The sequence below is a fragment of the Taudactylus pleione genome, unplaced genomic scaffold, assembly GCF_031769625.1.
Source record: "Taudactylus pleione unplaced genomic scaffold, aTauple2 ptg000105l, whole genome shotgun sequence".
Taxonomy (NCBI): Eukaryota; Metazoa; Chordata; class Amphibia; order Anura; family Myobatrachidae; genus Taudactylus; species Taudactylus pleione.
Genome location: NW_028284507.1, coordinates 6,277,987 through 6,297,760, shown reverse-complemented (window position 1 = coordinate 6,297,760; position 19,774 = coordinate 6,277,987). Strand labels below are relative to the sequence as shown.

Here is a 19,774-nt window from a genome sequence, read left to right as displayed (position 1 = left end):
AGCTATGTTCTTCCTCTGAGGCCACCGTAGTAAGAGATCATTAAAGAATTGTACCCTCCAGGAAGCTGGTAAATGCTTGTAGAAAGCAGTTGTGGAATAGAAGTAATCCTGGAATGGACAGTCAGATTTAGCTTCCGAACCACAACTAAACTTCAAAGGTTTGAAGTGCTTCCTGTATGCCCTCCAGTCCTCTGAAGCCTGCGCAACTCAACAATATAGCAGATCTATGGACTGAGAATACAACTTGGCTGCTACTGAAAGGGTTCTTCATTGGATTAAAGGTCCCCTGCACCGTGGAAGAGCCCATTGTATCCCGACACCAAATCTTTTGGGATCATTCCATACTGTGGAAATAAATGTAAGTAAACTGTTTGGGATGAAGAATAGCGATATGCTCATTTATAATAATTACTTTGATCTTGAAAGCTCTCTTGAATCCGCTGGCAAAGAATCCTCCAAACGGCCCAATGAGTGAAGCAAACGTGGATAGGGCAATGCTGTGTATTTGGAAGGGGTACATCCAGATTGTTTTCTACAGGGAAAGATGAAAATAAAATGGTATGTAATAAATACATATGACCATTAATCAATGTGACATGTTTGCCAATATCTATATTGTATGGTAATAAAATGAGAACCTAGCCTGACAGAACCACACACTCCCTGCCACCTTGGTTAAGAATCCCTATTCTAAATAAGAAACAGAATAATATAGAATATTATATGTGATGGTGGGAGCAAGAGAGGTTTAGTGATAGTAGTTCATGAGTACCTAGTAATTGGCTGAAATATCAGAAAGCTATTGCAACATAACCACAATGCACTGACATAACCTGCTGTGGCCCAATTGTTCTCAGGAAAAAAAAATGTTATCATCACTGAGAAAGTGAATAAATAGGACAGACAATGGCAACATTTAAATCTCCCTCTCTCCCATGGATTACCCAGAGTACAGTACTTCTCATTTCATCTTTCCGGCAGACAGCCATGCACAAAACAGCAGCTGCACAGAAATAAGACCCATCCGCACTAATCCCAAAGATCCTCACTGTAGCCACATGGTCGGTGTTGGGAATCCCTTATCACTTGGGACAGAAGGAGATGATAGCAGTACACTGTTAAAAGGTAAGTGGGCCTTGGTTCCACAATTCACTAGCTAATCAACTAAAAATATAAAAGTACAGTTATACAGAAACAGTCTTAATATTAATGAGACACCCAACATCACATCTTACATACAACACCTCCTAACCCTTTGTTTTTAGGCCTGCACTTATTTTGTCTTACCTGTAGGTCCCTTTTTATTCTGCGTTTTTTTGCATTGTCCAACAAGGTGGACAGTGGTAGCGTGACACTATCACACCGTTATAGTTCACCCCATTGATTTAATTTATTAATGACTGCACAGACAAATAGTTGCAGAGAGAGAAAATGTTTGATCAGATATCCATATATTATGGTCAGGCTTTTATTTACATGTCATATTATGCATCAGTGATATTCAACATATGTGATAAATTGCAAGAGGAAAACTTAATCCAGTCAGCTTCTTGCAAGTTATACCAATTTGCATCATGCATTCTGCAGTACAACCACTAGATGGTGCTGTTTAAAAGTATATTACATGATTTCCTGTACAAGGAGTGTTGTAATCATGTGTCAAAATACAATTTATAAAAATGCACCATTGCTTTGATCTTCAATATGAAAATCTCTGTGTAGCACTTATCGTCTGCTATTTCCAGCAGGACTCTTACTCCAAATTTATCATGTTGTATTCCAGCACCAAAGCCATTCATTATAATGCTATTTTGCAACCGGTAGACCTAAAGGGCTACAGGACAGGGCCTTTCATTTGGGAATTAAGCTGCAGCACTGGATTGCATAGCCCCAATTTCTGAAAAATAATTTCTCCTTTCACTACACACCACTCATGCCAGAACATTCCAAGTCTACAACTTACCCAGTAGCTCTTTCCAAGTTGTAACAATGGGAGTCTTATAGGAATGCCTCTGAGGAAATCCACCACAATTTGTTTTTTGTTTTTTAAATCTGCAGAGAATGCATTACATCGGGGAAGAGTTCCCAGAACGTCAAAAAAGCACTGTACTGAGATGTTGCTGAGGCCCCTAAGCACTTCAGAACTAATGGCCTAATAAATACCCCACCCGCCCCCCTCCCCCCCCCCAAGTAGACATTGCTATATCATCACAGAAGAGCTGCCGTTTTTAATTTTTCTAATTATTCTCACTTGGCTCAACATAAAATTACAAACTACAGTGCATTTGTGCCTCCCGACAATTCTATCTCACAGGTCTACAGACAATTCCTTGGACTTCATGCTTGGTTTGTGCTCTGACGTGCACTGTTAAGTGTGGGACCTTATATAAACAGGTGTATGCCTTTCAAAATCATGTCCAATCAACTGAATTTACCACAGGTTGACTCCAATTAAGCTGTAGGAACATCTCAAGGATGGTCAGTGGAAACAGGATGCACCTGAGCTCAATTTTGAGCTTCATGGCAAAGGCTGTGAATACTTAAGTACATGTGATTTCTTAGGGGTTTTTTTAATTACATTTTCAAAAAAACTTTTTACACGTTGTCATTATTGGGTATTGTGTGTAGAATTTGAGGAAAAAAAGGAATTTATTCCATTGTGGAATAAGGCTGTAGCATAACAAAATGTGGAAAAAGTGAAGCGCTGTAAATACTTTCCGGATACACTGTATGTCCCAAAGAACAGCTCTGAGCTGGTGCAAACATCTAGTATCTGTTTTGAAGTGAAAATTCCTTCCCACTCCTTCACTTACTCTTACTGACATGTCTATGCTGAACTACATCTAAATAGACATCAGCGGGTTTGGCACTGAGCCCCGCACACTTTGTGCATGTAAATAAAACACACTGGGCTTGAATCATAGGTGAAAGCAAAGTCAATGTATGCAGGTCTAAGTACTTTTTTTTTTCAATACTGCACAAGGGTATGAGTCACAGTGCGCATGCGCCAAGTTAGGTTACCAAAGGTGAACGCAGTGAGGACTTGGATGCAGTGTGATTGCCAGCCAGCGAGCATTTGTGGTACAGCAGGTGCAGGCGTGTCTCAGTCTGTGGGAGGTAACCGGGAGTGGTACAGCAGGTGCAGGCGTGTCTCAGTCTGTGGGAGGTAACCGGGGGTGGTACAGTAGGTGCAGGCGTGTCTCAGTCTGTGATTTCCTACGTAAAGGCTCCTTTGGTTTATTTGCGATGGACATTCTGAGGAACCATAGGGTCGCCCAGAAGATTGATGGTGCGATTAATAGTGCTTTTTTGTGCACAAGGGACGGAAATACAGATGGCACTAGTGGGCGTCTCAGTACAAATTCCTGTGGTTGTGACTTTTGCATATTTACTCACAAACGCCGCGTACGGAATCGCAGTCGCAACGAGATTTGCAGGCACCTATGAATCAGACCCACTGTGTGTGCGTGCGGGCACATGCACTAAATAGAATTAAAACAAGGTGGGTCTAGCGTTGAATTGATATTACTACTACTTGCCCTGCCCTGGCTACCACTCTACATAGGTCATTCAAAACCAATATTTCTGCCCTCTCTATACAAAAATCCTCTGACCCCTGACTGGGTGACAGACCCACTACAGACTGTTTCCCATTTCTATCTGTCTGCAGCAACATACAAACCAGCACTAACCTCATGTATCACTCTCCTATCTCCCTACAGATAGAAAAGCTGCAAGACCACCCTCTTACCACTTATTGTGTGCATTAATACCCAGCCTCCATTTATCAATGTGTATGTCCACATTGGCAAGTGCTATGGCAGTGCTATAAACATTTAAATATAAAGATTATAAATACTGAAGAACATATACTAGAAACAAACTGAAACAATGTCTTCTCCTTCTCAACTACTCCAATTGTGTGTTCTGAACACATAACAGAGTGGTGTGGGATGTATGTCAGGTAGTCTATTCCTTACTTGGTGCTGTACAATAGAAGATAAATGAAGCATAGCTAGCATTCCTTACTGATCCAAGGCATGTGGATGGATTAGGTCTGCCTGCCTTGTATGTCATCTTGTGTAACCAAGCTAGTGTACATCACTAAGAAATATGTATGAAAGTTAGAACTACATAAAACAACATGGGCTCTCTTGAACAGCCTGTTGATCTTGCATTTGTGGTCCTTACCCAGCCGATGACAGACTGCAGCATAGCGGGGATGGGATATTCTTGTAACTGGAAGAGTTCTGATGGCTCACAGTCCACAGTAAAGCGGTTGCTATCGTTGTTAAATTCCACTGGGCATACAAAGTGATTGTACCCAGACATGACATAGGATAGCTAGCGAGAGAGAGAGAACACAAGCACACATTAACAGGTTGCAGAAAGGGAAAGTAAAGTTGGGATACTGGAGTAGATAAGAGTCAGAAAACCTCATTACAGTGAGATCTACACACCCAGTGGTGTAACCAAAAGACGAAGGTAAATTTGTGCCTGGACCGGTGTCCCAGCACTATCCCCTTCCAAACACCAACATCCTAACAGTAGAATATTTTTTAAATTCCTGTTTTACATACGACAAAAAATACATCACGGGTATCATCAACTAACTGCTCATAACACAGACATTATACCTCTTACAGCAGCAAACAAATCAGTCGTCCCCCCCCCGAATCACTGCCGTGCCCATTTTACTTTTTATTTTATATGCATCATTTTGTAACCAAGGGAGACAGAGCCAGTCCCAAAAGCCTCTACATGGATTTTTTTATTGTATTTCAAGCACTTATGAGAACAAATGTAAACGTGATCTAAATGGTAAGCGACAAGCCAGTTACCATGAGATCTATCTGCATGGCTGCAGTACGCCTTCTGGCTAAAACTCTGAGTCATCTCTTCCTATGCTACTGCTCAGCTAGGGCTTCCCTCCTGTTACTGTATTGTCTGTTATTCTCTTAGGGTCAGAGAATAAACACAGTGATATGACAAAGAAACTGGAATTAACAATGTATACGCCCGGCCTGGCAGCATCTTACAGTGTTCACCTCTATTCTAAAGGAAAACTGCCCAAATATATAATATCATAGCCGCACCTCTATTCAACGTCATACAAACAGAGTTAATATAAAAGTAAAGAATAACTTTAGTCATCTGGTAGCAGTAAACAATATCTAAGTAAATAATACATGAAATGCAGAATTGATTATAACATGTATAATCTATATAGACAAGTAAAAGAATGGAAAGACTGAAAGAAGACTGAATGACATCTTGTACCAGAAATTTGTATCACTTATACATTAACTTAACAATAGATGAACATGTGCGAATTAAATAATAATATATAAAATAAGATATAAAAAGGTGCAATATTCCAACGGTACTGCCCAGTAAAAAACTAGATGTTCTAATTGCTTGTATGGCCAGAGAGCGACAAGCCGATTTTTAGCCGTCTAACTTTAATGCCAGTTCATGTTACCCCCATGTGCACAGTTTCGAGGAAGAAGACAGCTTTTCTTACTAATTCTGAACAGAACACAAGATGGGAGAACAGGAAATCCTGGCAGGTTGTAGAAGCTGGCACACAGACCCTAAGAAGCATAAACAGCTGTCACATTTTCACCCAGAATGATGGGAGATAGAAAAGTAAGGCGCTGTTAATTATTCTACTCTATGACAAAAAAATACAAACACCGGATGAACTGTCAGAGCACAGCACTTACCAGTATTCCAAACAGGACCGTAGAAAAGAAACCCCCAATAAATCCTTCCCACGTCTTCTTAGGCGACAGCTGGTGAGTACAGGGAAGAACCATATCAGAACAGAGAAGTGGAATTCCAGCCAGCACACGTCATAAATCAGGCTGCTAATCCATGCAAAGGAGGTAAGCAATCATTCATATATTTTCTCTAAACTTCTACGCCCATTTGGACTGCCATTAAAGCCTAGTGACAGAGGGCCTGATTCAGAGCCGGACGCTATTTGCGCTCGCTTGTTCAGAAAAAGGGTCCGGAGATTTAAATAGAGCGCTCGCTCTTTGCGGTCTGTTGACGCCTCTATGTTTGAGCGAGCGAGCGAAACATGCGCTCGCTATTTTGTAAAGACGCCCCCTGGCCGTTCGCATCATACGTCATCTCCGCTATTTATTAGATTAATCGAGTACATCGAAAGGCGTCTGAACTGCTCGCAGTGTTTGTGGTTGAATTTTCCTACTGCAATCATGCGAACAGTTCAGGCTAAGAGACAACCAAGTGACGTGGCCGATGACGCTGCTTTGTTAATTATGCACTCCCATTAATCGCCCGTTTTGACCGTTTGGCACGCCTGCGTTCGGATCTCCACTCCCCGTTTTCAAGCACCTTCCCCTGTTACCTCCCACAAACACCTCATCCTGTCACTGAAATTAGCAGGCACTCGCTATTTTGCGAACACACGATTTCCGACCGCACTGACTGGTTGGCGCATGCGTATTACGACCCATACGCATATGTGCGAACATCGCTCGGAGCGAGCGGCCGCTTACGAGCGGCTCTGAATCAGGCCCAGAATCCCTCTACTGCTGCAAATATCAGATTCCTGACTCTACACAAGGAAAGGGACTGGCTCTCAGTTTTACAGTCAGTACTTGCCAAAAATCATATTGGTAACTAAAAATGGAGACAATGCAGAATGGGAAAAGGGAGAAGGGGAAAAAAGCTCTTAATGACAAGTAGGTGTTCTCTTTTTCATATAGCTGGCTATTGGAAGTACCCGGACTCGATTTGTCCCCACAGTCCTGTGTAAGTGATATAATATTTGTTCTGCAAGTCTTACTATACAGGAGGAACGCAGGAGTGTCTGTCCGTTTGAACGCTGTTGCATAGGCGTGCATAAATTAGCCAGTGCGATTGCATACGCAGTGTTGAGTGCTTACTGAGTGCAACGAGGTTAGCAATTTCTAAGGTCAGGGTTTATAGAGGTGTGTAAGGTATTACGCATGTGAGATAGCGGTAGTGGGCGTCTCTATGCTGGCAGTGCGCCGGCATTGCGATAGCATTCATTAGCATATTTTCGCAGAAGATCAGCGTGCGATTACAACTGCGATCGCAATAGCGATCCTTAATGAATCAGGCCCTATAACTCCAGTGAGCCATCGTAACAACGACATGACTAAAGATGCTATGAAATGATTTTGTGTGTTGCAATTACCTTGATGAGAGGTGTTCGGCCAAAGAAGAACCCAAACATGTACGCCATGATGTCATTACAGATGACACAGGAGATCGGCACTATGAACCTGCATGATAAGGTACATCATATTAAAAAGTCTTTGGGCTTAGAGCCCTTGAAGCAGACCGTCCATCCTCATATTAAGTGGCTCATGCAGCATTTGGTTCTCCACATAAATGTGAGGTAAAGAACCCAATTCTCCACTGTCTGCTTATACACTGTTTGATTCCTATTAAATAGAACACACACAATTTGCGGTTATCACTAGTGATACTGCCATGTGGGTTCTCAGGCCTAAAGCAGCAGAATAGATGACCAAACAGCCACTCAGGAAAAGTGTTAGGTTAAAATCATAGCCTAAAATTTATAATATTATAAATAATTTAATATAAAACATTGGAAAAGTTGGGTGACAGAATCTGAACCATATTTAATTTTTTATTTTGCATATTTCAAGAATTTGCAGAGACGCGTCAGCCATGGGGCATGTGAGAAATACAATTCCAAACACGTTTTTTACACAAAACTAACAAGATGAAACCAGTGTGTTTTAATAAATCAAATATGCCATAAATGTGATTTCTTATGACTAGTGAACCTGTAAACGGCTTTAATTCAGAAACTCAAACGCTAATCATGTACTAATGGGATCAACTAATGATAAGCTGCTCTGAAGTTCACAAAATGGCTGCCTTCTTTGTGTGGGAAGTGTGTGGTAACTCAGGTGTACACATGTAATACCGAATATGTTAGGGAACAGCAGTTAATAAGAGCACATTGAAAAGTAGGCACTTACCAGATCATGCCTTCAAACAGGTTGTGAATAATTAAATGAGACTGTGTAACAACAATCAGGAGAGTGACATGAGTCCAGCCAAACTAGGAAAACAAATATATATAAAAAAATAAATAAATATATATATCATTTATAGGCACAAAACTAACATCTAAAAACATGTGCTGCTCTCCTATCTATACATTCCCAACCACACTGTAATTCTCCAGATATCATACTTGAAACAAGGGAGAAACTGATTGGAAAAACACGTGAAAACTTTTGCATACATTTATCACTATTTTATTATACTTTAAGTTCATGTATTAAGGGGTGATTCAGCCTGGGACAGAATTGCAAAGTTGCACGTAAGCAGCTCCACCCTCTGCTGCATTTGCAATCCCAGCACTGTGACCAAGGTCGCAGTCTGGAATAACCATCGGTCGCGTCGGCGGGCGGCGCTAAGCCATCAGCCAGCTGGGTGGGCTTCATGCTTACTCAGGCTCGCCGGCTTGCGAGGCCAGAAAACTGTATCCGTGGATGCAGCTCCTGGCCCTGCCACTCCCGGAAAGTGGACACGCCCCCGTTTCCGTGAACGCCAGCCGACCTGGACCGTTAAATGCCTCTGCCCGTCAATCAGGCAGAGGCATAGAAGAGGCTGCGTGCGATTACGCAGGACCTGTTCTGCACATTCACAGAACGGATCCTGCGCACATTCGGGAATCTGTGTTTAGCATTGCATTTGCGTGCAATGCTGAATTAGCCCCTAAGTACATAAAAGCCACAGTGCTACAATTTGGGAGCATTATATCTAATGCTTAATTAGAAGATACTGCAGAGTTCTACTCAAAAATGAAGCGGAGGTGTCATAGGACCCTGGAGTAAGATTATCATAGGAGAGTTCCGAGCTCTGCTCCCATTCCTCCTCCAGACATGTTCCTCTGCAGGTGGCAGCGCAAAGTGATGGGAAAATGTACCTTCCTTTCCTCCATATTACCTTAGTACATAGAAATATACAAAACCCAAAAACTGGTCTAAGAACACAAGACCCCTAGCTAGCAGGGAGATGTAATTACGAATACTGTAGTCTGGATGAACATTTCATACTTTCATTTGTTCACTGTGTTTAATTGCATTATATACATATGTAATCAAGCATACCCAACACTGGCATGTCACATCCAACCTATTTAGGCATCTTAAAGGTTGTGCAATTTCACCGGTTACATCTGATGAAGGGTTTTATATACGGAGTAAACGTTGGCGTGTGTGTACCTTCACAAGTCTGCCATCTTTTATTTCAGAACACTTGATGGTTTGTGGACACGTCGTAAGAATTTAAGTTTTCCTGGCCTGTATATTTCACTGAACATTTATAGGATCTCAGTGAAGAGAAGCGTCACAGTATGTGAGTGATCTCAGGCATTAGGGTAAAGGATGTAAGGTTTATGCAATGACCACAAGCAAGCTAAGTGATGGTATTCAAAGGCGATGTCAACAAACAGTTTAAAGTTCCAACTCCAGGAGCTCACTGATTGGGCTGCCTTTATGGGACCATAGATAATATTCCACCACGGAGCAAGACAAATATTTATGTATCATAACACACATGTACAGTTATTATGCCGATATATACACACAAGTTGTATCGGACTCAGTGCAGATGCTAATCCTGAGGGTTCGCTGGTTCTCCCCAATCACCTGCTAATGAGGTGAAATATACAGTGCACACACGCTGCAAGCACTTAGCAGGAACTACTCTATTACCTATGAGTTGCTCTTATTTGAAGGAATATTTGTTAATATGCTGTACACAAGATGAAAGCTATTGGTATATACCATGTAGAACTGTAAGCGGTAATGCTTCTTCACCAGACTCAGCACAAACATGCAGAAACCTAGATGCAAAAAGAAAGAAAGTCACTTGGTGCAACTGTGCAGAGATTTTCTACCTGCTGTCTGGGAAAATAAGACCTAGGTTACTTCACACCACATGTACAACATACAGCCAGCTGAAGTGTGCCATTGTACCGTATACACATAGACTGAGTGGGAGTGATGCTGAACTGTATACCATGTACAATGGTTTCCCAGGTACAGAATCGAGCTTGCACCATTATAAAACAGCACTTCTGCTATCTGTACATGGTAACAAAGTATTCTGTAATACTCTGCAGAACCCATGACATTTCAGCGAAGGCCGCCAGAGACAGAACACAGCAAATGCCCCGACAAAGATTTACAAGAGGAAGCGGCATTAAAAAGGTAAATACTAGATATATTCCATACTGAATGTAAAGAATAGCACGCTGTATAAAGGTCATAGTTTGCAAGATAGAACCAATGAGGATATTTTGCATCTTATATAATTTTCAATGAGGATAAATTATACATCAAATTGGACTTTTCCTTTAAAACAGAAATTGTTGGAGGTACTTCGGGAACAGCACAGGAAACACGTATAGCGTAGTGCAGTTTCTATTAGCAAATATGTGAAGGATCAACACGGAACAGGGAGCAACTTCCTACCTATCAAGTAGAGGGCGAAGGAGATGAAGCGATGGTATTTGCTGAGGATGCGGAGCGGCTCCTCTCTCTGGACTAAGGTAAAGAAGTAGTCGGTGACCGTCTCTCCATAGAAGAAGTAATTGACACACAACAAGAAGTACCTGAAGACATTCAAGGGTTACACTCTGCTTTATGGAGCAACCAGATAAAGAAAAATACAAGTCACTTAATAATGCATACAAAAGCATTGTGATGGAAAAAAAAAATCTAAAGATATTTCTTCAGTTTCAAGTAATGATGCCTGAAAAAACACCAAACTGTACAGATTAGAGACGTAATTGGCTCAGTTGGGTTTATCCATGATTTGCGAGTAATGAGCTAACAGACTTACATGCACCCCCCCCCCCCAACTCCTTCACCTACCAGCTAAGGGTACGGAACCAGGGAAGGTCATAGGAATGGTAGACATTGTAGCCAATCATGATGATTTCCTGGAAACATTTAATCTGCACACACATCACCTGCAGGAAGAGACAGACGCATGTTAGAAATCAGTTTATTCTTGAACCTATACTCAGCACCCCTCCCTCGAAGTCACACTTACAATCATCATTAGCACAATGGGCCCCAAATAAATGATGACAAAGAAAAAGCCGATCATGGCCAGAGTGAGGATGCCTCGGATCCACCAGTTCTTCCACCTGACAGAGAGAAAACAGCCAACATATCACTAAGCGGAATATCACGAGGTACAGACAAGTACACATGCTTCTCTTTCATGCTGTCAGCTTACAATGGTAACAAAACTAAGTATTCCAATTACAGAATGCGAGAGAACGTCCATAGAGGTGTCCTCTCTCATCTTTGCTGCAGTCGTGCCAAACAGCCCCTCCTGGCTCGCCTGGTCCAGTTAGCATTTGCTAGCATTGGGCATTTATTTGCCAAAACTGCCTCTAACATTCCTCTCAATGTGATGTGACTAGGACGCACCAGGAGACTGTGCTGATTAATTTGATATGTGACACTTGTATATGGAGTCTCTCTACGATGCAGAGGCCGCAGCTTTTATCCACACCAAGTACCATTTCCATTCTCAGTTGCACACAGATGTCACATGTATGCATTGCCACGAAGGACTAAATTCAATTAGCGGCGATAATATCGGCCGATTTTTGCTGATTTTTTCCCCTGATATTATCGCACCCGCGATCATAGGATAGACTGAAATAGGCGAAAAGTTTTCTCCATCTCAGACCAGGATAAAAAAATAAAAAAAATGCAAAATCCTTATTTTTGCCTAAAAATGTCGGGAGTTCTTACAGGACCCTTTGGACATCCCTCCTCCTAATAATAAATGACCTAAAAAAAAATCGTAAGTTGCATACTTTGTCGAAAAACGACAGCGCAAATTTTGGGTGAAAAAAAAAAAAAATCAGTGAAAATTATAGAAAGCATTACTGTTCCACGTAAATTGGGGACAAGTTAAAATGAGTGCAAGTATGCAATTTTAAAAACCGTTTAAAAAAAAAAGCCTGCTGCGACCGCGTGCGATGTTTAAAACACCTGACGCATCCATACCGCCCCCAGAAAAATCAGAAATGAAAACTAATTTTCAACGTGTTTTTTTTTTCCACCCAAAATTTGCGGTAGTTTTTCTCCAAAGTACGCAACTTACAAAAAAAAAGTTAAATAATTTATCATTAGGGGGTGTCCAAAGGGTTCTCAGAGAAATCCCCACATTTTTAGGCAAAAAAGGGAATTTTGCATTTTTTTTCTCCTGGTCTGAGATGGAGAAAACTTTTCGCCTGTTTTTTTTTTGCCAAAAAACGTCCATTTCCGCTGCTAATTTAATACGGCCATTAGACGCATTTTCGGCAAAAAAAAAATGCCCGATGCTAGCAGAGTGTCACTGGACCAGGGGGATCTCACATGCCAGGCGTATCGCACTGCATGGCGTAATGAGGCTAGATGAGTAAGGACACATCTGTATATATGACATATAGAGTTGCTTTGTTGAGTAATATGTATACTGCTCAGAAGAAAAAACATTGGTTGATTCCGATTATAGAGCCATATAACCATTATCGATGCTGCTGCATCCAGGTGCCGCATTATTTAATTGTTGTTTGCAAGAGACAGACTTCCTTCTTATCATCAGCATCTTTTTATATAAAGCGACAAAATATTACATAATGCTATACACCAACGGGACAAACAGAAGAAAACGTTGGCCCATTGCTTCGGCATACAGTGTAAAATTACAGGCGGCACAGAGGTAGAGAACTGACCAAACAGAAACAGGTCTTCTGTACTAATCATTAATAACCAATTGCTGGCACGCTTTGCTCTCAAGATTGGCACACGCTCGTCCTATATTCCCGATAACACTGTATTATTTTACGGTTTATAGGTTTGTGGTGCGGTTTTTCCAAAGATGGCTGCTCTCAGAGGCATCCAGTGACAGAAGGAGCACTTTCAAGTTACCCCGTTCTTTTAGCAGACTAGACATGTTTAATTATAAGAGCAGAAACCTTGATATAATCTGCATTTACTGTCTCATATGTATACCAGCAACTATATATCTAATTTGGGACAGGTCACCCTGAGGATGGTAAGCACAGGAGCAATGTAAATCTCCGAGAATGGGTGAAAGAAGATTTTATGTACTATTTACTACTTGATCATTACGGCTGGCTTTTCCTATTTCTGCACTATTTGTGAGCCCTTTTCTTCTTGAGCAGTAGGTGTGTTAAAGCTGATCAACCTGTCTCTATGCAGAATTTTAGAATTAAACCAGCAGACGCCCCTTCCTAACTCTAAATCTCTCTTCACATCATAAATCTGCCCCTTAAGTTGTGCTACATGTTTTGCCCAGGTGCAAATTGCTCAATTTCTTGATGCGCCTTTTTGATTTGCTCTTAACTCTGAATCAGGCCCTTCGTGTTTAAAAATCTTGCCGTTCTCTCGCACTGAAATACGCATTGGCATTAAATGCTTGGCAAGATACGGCTACCATAGCTTTATAAAAAAGGGCTCTCAAATCGAATTCTCAAGAATCGGCAGCAGGTCATGTTTTCTAATTTATTTTACCATTTTGCTGGGTAAGGAATTATCCCATGTTTTCACAGACAGAAATCTTGAAAACACGACCTGTTGGGGATACTTGTGGATTGCAGTTACATTGATTGCTGATGAAACACAAGCAGAAGAAAAAAGCGAGTTATGAATGGAAGAAATCCTCAGATTTAGCCAAAAACATGAGAGAGGAAAAAGACAAAGTAAACACTTTTTTCTGTTTGATTGCTTTTCCCCCCTATCACTGTACCATCAGTATGTATGCCAGCTGGGATTTAGCATTGCAGTGCTTTCCCTGTAATCTGCTTACAGTGCAGTCAGGGAATGAACACAAGTCAGCCGCTTGTCTCATTTCATTAACAGTGATGTTCTCACCACAATAAACATTTAACCCTTGTAGGCCAAAGAAACCCAACCATGAAATGGATACTTTGGGTGACGTTATGTAGAAGTAACCAAAGTGGTGTTTTAGTTTGTACATTGCACAACACTGGATGAACATAACATGCATGTTGTATGACCTGGATGACATGTTGGACAAGGCCCGGTTGAGGACTTCCGGAGTATCATCAGTCGGAGTGCCTTGCTGAGTACTGGCAGTGTCCGTTCTGCTGTCGTTGTCTGACGCAGTCTCTCCATCAATAATTTTAGCATCAGGTTCGATCTCCTGGAACAAACAACACGTATATGTCTATTTACAATAACCCCCATGAAACAAGTCCAGGAAGCTGAGGCTGGCACATAGGAATAAGATAACCTTGTGCAACAAACGTATTCAGTAAAATACATTTAATTCATTGGAACAACAGCGAAGGAATACTACTGATGTTTCCACATACTGTACAACTATCCCCAAATTGGGTCATACAGCCCCGTTCAGTGCGCCACTGACTGCGCTGCTTAGGCACCAAAACTCTAATCCTAAGTACCTAGTAAGCTATACACAAACAGACACAAAATTGCGGAAAAAAATACACAATCTAAGATAAAGACAGGTCCGATACAAGTGAATCGCGCCACTAATCGTTATGCTTAAGCTGTGACTTTATAGTTTATACCAATTCCTTTGCTACAAAAATACTAATCCTAAGTAACTAGTACACTATAAGCAAAGTAAGACACAAAATGGAGGAAAAAGAATGGATTCTGTGTAAAAAGGTAAGAGACAGGTCCGACACGAGTGACCCCAGCTGTGTATCATTATGCTTAGTCTGCAATTTTATAAGAATTCCTTTGCAACAATAAAATCAATCCCAAGTACCTAGTACACTATACATAAACAACGTAGCAAAATTGAGGCAAGAGTGACAGCATGGAAATCACGCCATATGGCGCAAAATGTATACTTGTATGAGGACACGGGTGTATTTTTGGGGGGGCAAAAGATCATTAAGTAGAACCTTGGGATTTAGTCCTACCTGGGAAAAAATGTGCAAGAATAGATGCATACAAGACAAAAAAAAAGGTTTAGTACATTATACAAGGATTGAATGATGTAAGCAGAATAATGTGGAAGGGGGAGGATATAAACATGGAAACATTTTAACCCTTTATTTAATGCACCAGTATTGGCTAGCACCCACTGTTTGCATATAGAAACAGGCATGGATATACAGTGCATCCGCAAAGTATTCACAACGCTTCACTTTTTCCACATTTTGTTATGTTACAGCCTTGTTCCAAAATGGAATAAATTAATTTTTGTCCTCGTCGGTCGCATCGCTGGGTACACACGTCATTTAGTGTGTACCCAGCTTTAGAGAGAATCTCAATATCTACTAGAATTGTCACTTAACAAGTTTCTGCAGACTTATTGCTACTATCTTACATTCTCAATCATGGTTTCCACTGTTGCACCGTAACAGTCTATACTCTTTATGCACAGGCTAATTCATTAATGGTAACATTATATTAAGTTCCAAGTTCTGTAGGTGTAATGTCACTGTTCCTTGCAGAGTTCTGTGGCCATGTAGTCATTGCACGACTGTGGATTTGGGTCAGTCCACCTCCTTGTACAGTGCAGTGACTCAGTAGGAGCGTGGGGCTGGTAATCTGCACTTGGACAGGACATGAAAAACGTGTGTTCGATGCCCCTGGGGTTACTGTGTTCTTTATTTGTGAATTCTGTTAGCGATGCTCCTTGTAGTCTTTAAGGGATCATGGAGGTCTTCCTGCCCAAACGCCATCATATCTTTCTCTATATATAGTCCTTTCATCAGCAAGGAATTACCTCAATTTATCCTCCACTATGACTATCCTTGTGCTAGCTTTCTCCCACCATCCTCCCAGTATCTGTCCTCTTTATCCCATCTGTCCTCATTAGCTCTGTCCCTGACAGCTGTCCTATCCCCGCAGGTATCCTGTCACCCTCTAGCACCTATTCCTCTACGCTGCTATATTCCTGCCTCTGGCAATAGCTCTCCCTCTAAACTCTTCCTAATCTAATCTCTAGTCTCTGACCTCTCTCCCCTTCTTTAGCCTGATTAGTACTCGCTAAGTTTTCCTTACATTTCACTCCCTCGGTCACTCTTCCTTTCACTGGTTCCCATTATGTGCTTCCTCTCTTTATCACCTCTAATGGTGATAAAGGGAGGAAGTATTCAATATGTTCCTTTCTGAACCCTCCTGCTATTTTTCCTCTATTCTTTGATCGGTCTCCCTCTACTACTCTCTTCTGCGGCCTAAAAACACTGTGCCGTTGCAGCTTTCCTGTCCCTCTCCGGTCAGCTCAGACTCTCCGTACGGATTCTGACTTTTACCAAAAGTCTTGGCAGCTCAAGCACCTATAACCCCAGGAAATCCTTTGCTGGGCGTTATTAAGAAGCAGTGGGTGTCTCATTCTACCCATGCCAGCCGGTCCTTCAGACCCTTCCACATACTAGAAGTGCACTTCTGGCTGAGGTGTAGGAGGAGGGAAGGACACATCAATCTCCATTTAGCTACCACTTTAGACCAATCCAACTGACTGATCTTCATGTACCTCCTTGAATTAGTCTCTTGCTTTGTTTAAAAGTTTCTGCTGTGCTGAGTCAATATATTACCCAATATACTTAAAGATGTATTTCACAAATGTATAATTTGTAATCTATTACTATTTATTCAACTGTCACAGCGTATCATGTGAAGGCATAGGGGGAGAAGGAGGAGGAGGATGTCAGAGTGCACAAAGCTGACTATAAACACGTTGCTTAGCAGCCAGTCTGAAACACAAATACAGGATTCATACACTGAGCCTCACTCAGAATCAGTTTGAAAATGAATCACAATTTGTGATTTTTCTTAAAAAAGTTGCATCTCTGCAACTTATCCACAGCCAGTTACATCTGCTAATCTTCAACTGCCACTCTCACCTACTGGCTGCAAGTTCCTGTATTGCTGTACTTAGTAGAGATGAGACTGGATTGTGACCTGAGGCATGGATAATGAACAATACAGAAAATGCTAAAATTCACAGCACACAATAGAATTAACCATAATGTACAGCTAATACATAAAATACATAACCAAATGGCAAATTATATATATATATATATATATATATATATATACACACACACATATACACTATATATATAGCTTTATTTTTCATTTCAACACTTATAAATATATAATGTGTATGCTTCCCCTTACCCAATTGCATGAACCCATCTTAATTGCTGTAAACAAGGATACCTTGCAGTGTAACGTAACTTAGTAATGGCTGCTCCTGCTATTTTCATGTACAGCCATGGCCAAAAGTTGAGACACAAGTATTGGTTTTCACAAAGTCTGCTGCTTCAATTTTTATGATGCCAATTTGCACATATTCCAGAATGTCATGAAGAGTGATCAGATGAATTGCAATTAATTGCAAAGTTCCTCTTTGCCATGACAATGAACTTAATCCCAAAAGCAACATTTCCACTGCATTTCAGCCCTGCCACAAAAAGACCAGCTGACATGTCTGTGATTCTCTCCTTAACACAGGTGAGAGTGTTAACGAGGACAAGGCTGGAGATCACTTGTTCATGCTAATTGAGTTAGAACAGCAGACTGGAAGCTTTAAAAGGAGGGTGGAGCTTGAAATAATTTTTCTTCCTTGGTTTGCACAAAAAGGGCTTCACAGGAAAGGATATTGCTGCTAGTAAGATAGCACCTAAATCAACCATTTATCAAATCATCAAGAGAGGTTCAATAGTTGTGAAGAAGGCTTCATGGCACCCAAGAACACCCAGCAAGCGCTAGGACCATCTCCTAAAGTTGATTCAGCTGCAGAATCAGGCCACCACCAGTGCAAAGCTTGCTCAGGAATGGCAGCAGGCAGGTGTGAGTGCATCTTCACGCACAGTGTTGCGTAGACTTTTGGAGGATGGCCTGGTGTCAAGAAGGGCAGCAAAGAAGCCACTTCTATCCAGGAAAAACAACAGGGAAATACTGATATTTGCAAAAGGTACAGGGATTATAACTGCTGAGGACTGGGGTAAAGTTATTTTCGCTGATGAATCCCCTTTCAGATTGTTTGGGGCATCTGGAAAAACACTTGCCCGGAGAAGGAAAGGTGAGCGCTACCATCAGTCCTGTGTCATGCCAACAGTAAAGCATCCCGAGACCATTCATGTGTGGGGTTGCTTCTCAGCCAAGGGAGTGGCATCATTCACAATTTTGCCTAAGAACACAGCCATGAATAAAGAATGGTACCAAAACATCCTCCAAGAGCAACTTCTCCTAACTATCCAAGAACAGTTTAGTGACGAACAATACCTTTTCCAGCATGATGGAGCACCTTGTGCAAAAGTGATAACTAAGTGGCTCGGAAAACAAAACATCGAAATTTTGGGTCCATGGCCAGGAAACTCCCCAGACCGTAATCCCATTGAGAACTTGTGGTCAATCCTCAAGAGGCGGGTGGACAAACAAAAACCCACAAATTCTGACATTTGATTGACAGCATGCCAGGGCGAATTGCAGAGGTCTTGAAAAAGAAAGGTCAACACTGCAAATATTGACTCTTTGCATAAACAATGTAATTGTCAATAAAAGCCTTTGACACTTATGAAATACTTGTAATTTTACTTCAGTATACCATAGTAACATCTGACAAAAAGGTCTAAAAACACTGAAGCCGCAAACTTTGTGAAAACCAATACTTGTGTCATTCTCAAAACTTTTGGCCATGGCTGTATGTTAATAAATGGATGTGTTTTTAACACTTGCGACCAACTGGACGTAGTTGCCATTAGCAGCTCAGTAGTCATTTCTATCAAGTGTATACTTACAGTCAGGTGCATAAATATTGGGACATTGACAGAATTTTCATATTTTGGCCTCTATTCACCACCACAATGGCTTTGAAATTAAACAAACAAGATGTGCTTTAACTGCAGACTTTCCGATTTAATTTGAGGGTGATTACATCCAGATCAGGTGAACGGTGTAGGAATTACAACGGTTTCTTTATGTGCCTCCCACTTTTTAAGCGGCCAAAAGTAATGGGACAAACTAAACAATCCTAAATCTAACTTTCTCTTTTTAATACTTTGTTGCAAATTCTTTGCAGGCAATTACAGCCTGAAGTCTAGAAAGCAAAGACATCACCAGATGCTGGGTTTCATCCCTGGTGATGTTCTGCCAGGCCTCTACTGCAAATGTCTTCAGTTCCTGCTTGTTCTTGGGGCATTTTCCCTTCAGTTTTGTCTTTATCAAGTGAAATGCATGCTCAATCGGATTCAGGTCAGGGGATTGACTTGGCCATTGCATAACATTCCACTTTTTAGCCTTAAAAAACTCTTTGGTTGCTTTTGCAGTATGCTTCTGGGCATTGTCCATCTGCACTGTGAAGCGCCGTCCAATGAGTTCTGAAGCATTTGACTGAATATGAGCATATAATATTGCCCGAAACACTTCAGAATTCATTCTGCTGCTTTTGTCAGCAGTCACATCATCAATAAATACAAGGGAACCAGTTCCATTGGCAGCCATACATGCCCACGCCATGACACTACCACCACCATGCTTCACTGATGAGGTGGTATGTTTTGAATCAAGAGCAGTTCCTTTCTTTCTCCATACTCTTCTCATCACTCTGGTACAAGTTGATCTTTATCTCATCTGTCCATAGGATGTTGTTCCAGAACTGTAATGGCTTTTTTAGATGTTGTTTGGCAAACTCTAATCTGGTCTTCCTGTTTTTGAGGCTCACCAATGGTTGGTTTACATCTTGTGGT

General features: G+C 41.3%; 1 protein-coding gene across 1 annotated transcript in view; it reads right to left on the bottom strand.

Moving 5' to 3' along the window:
- CDS2 (CDP-diacylglycerol synthase 2) overlaps positions 1 to 19,774 on the bottom strand; it is a 58,466-nt gene that overhangs the window by 2,660 nt on the left and 36,032 nt on the right. The window contains exons 2-11 of the mRNA XM_088470870.1: positions 14,093 to 14,238; positions 11,101 to 11,197; positions 10,920 to 11,017; positions 10,518 to 10,657; positions 9,828 to 9,886; positions 8,010 to 8,092; positions 7,193 to 7,280; positions 5,727 to 5,795; positions 4,192 to 4,344; positions 413 to 532 (exon numbers count right to left, since the gene is read on the bottom strand). Of these exons, the coding sequence (XP_088326996.1) occupies positions 413 to 532; positions 4,192 to 4,344; positions 5,727 to 5,795; positions 7,193 to 7,280; positions 8,010 to 8,092; positions 9,828 to 9,886; positions 10,518 to 10,657; positions 10,920 to 11,017; positions 11,101 to 11,197; positions 14,093 to 14,238 (1,053 nt within the window). The remainder of the gene's footprint in view (positions 1 to 412; positions 533 to 4,191; positions 4,345 to 5,726; positions 5,796 to 7,192; positions 7,281 to 8,009; positions 8,093 to 9,827; positions 9,887 to 10,517; positions 10,658 to 10,919; positions 11,018 to 11,100; positions 11,198 to 14,092; positions 14,239 to 19,774) is intronic.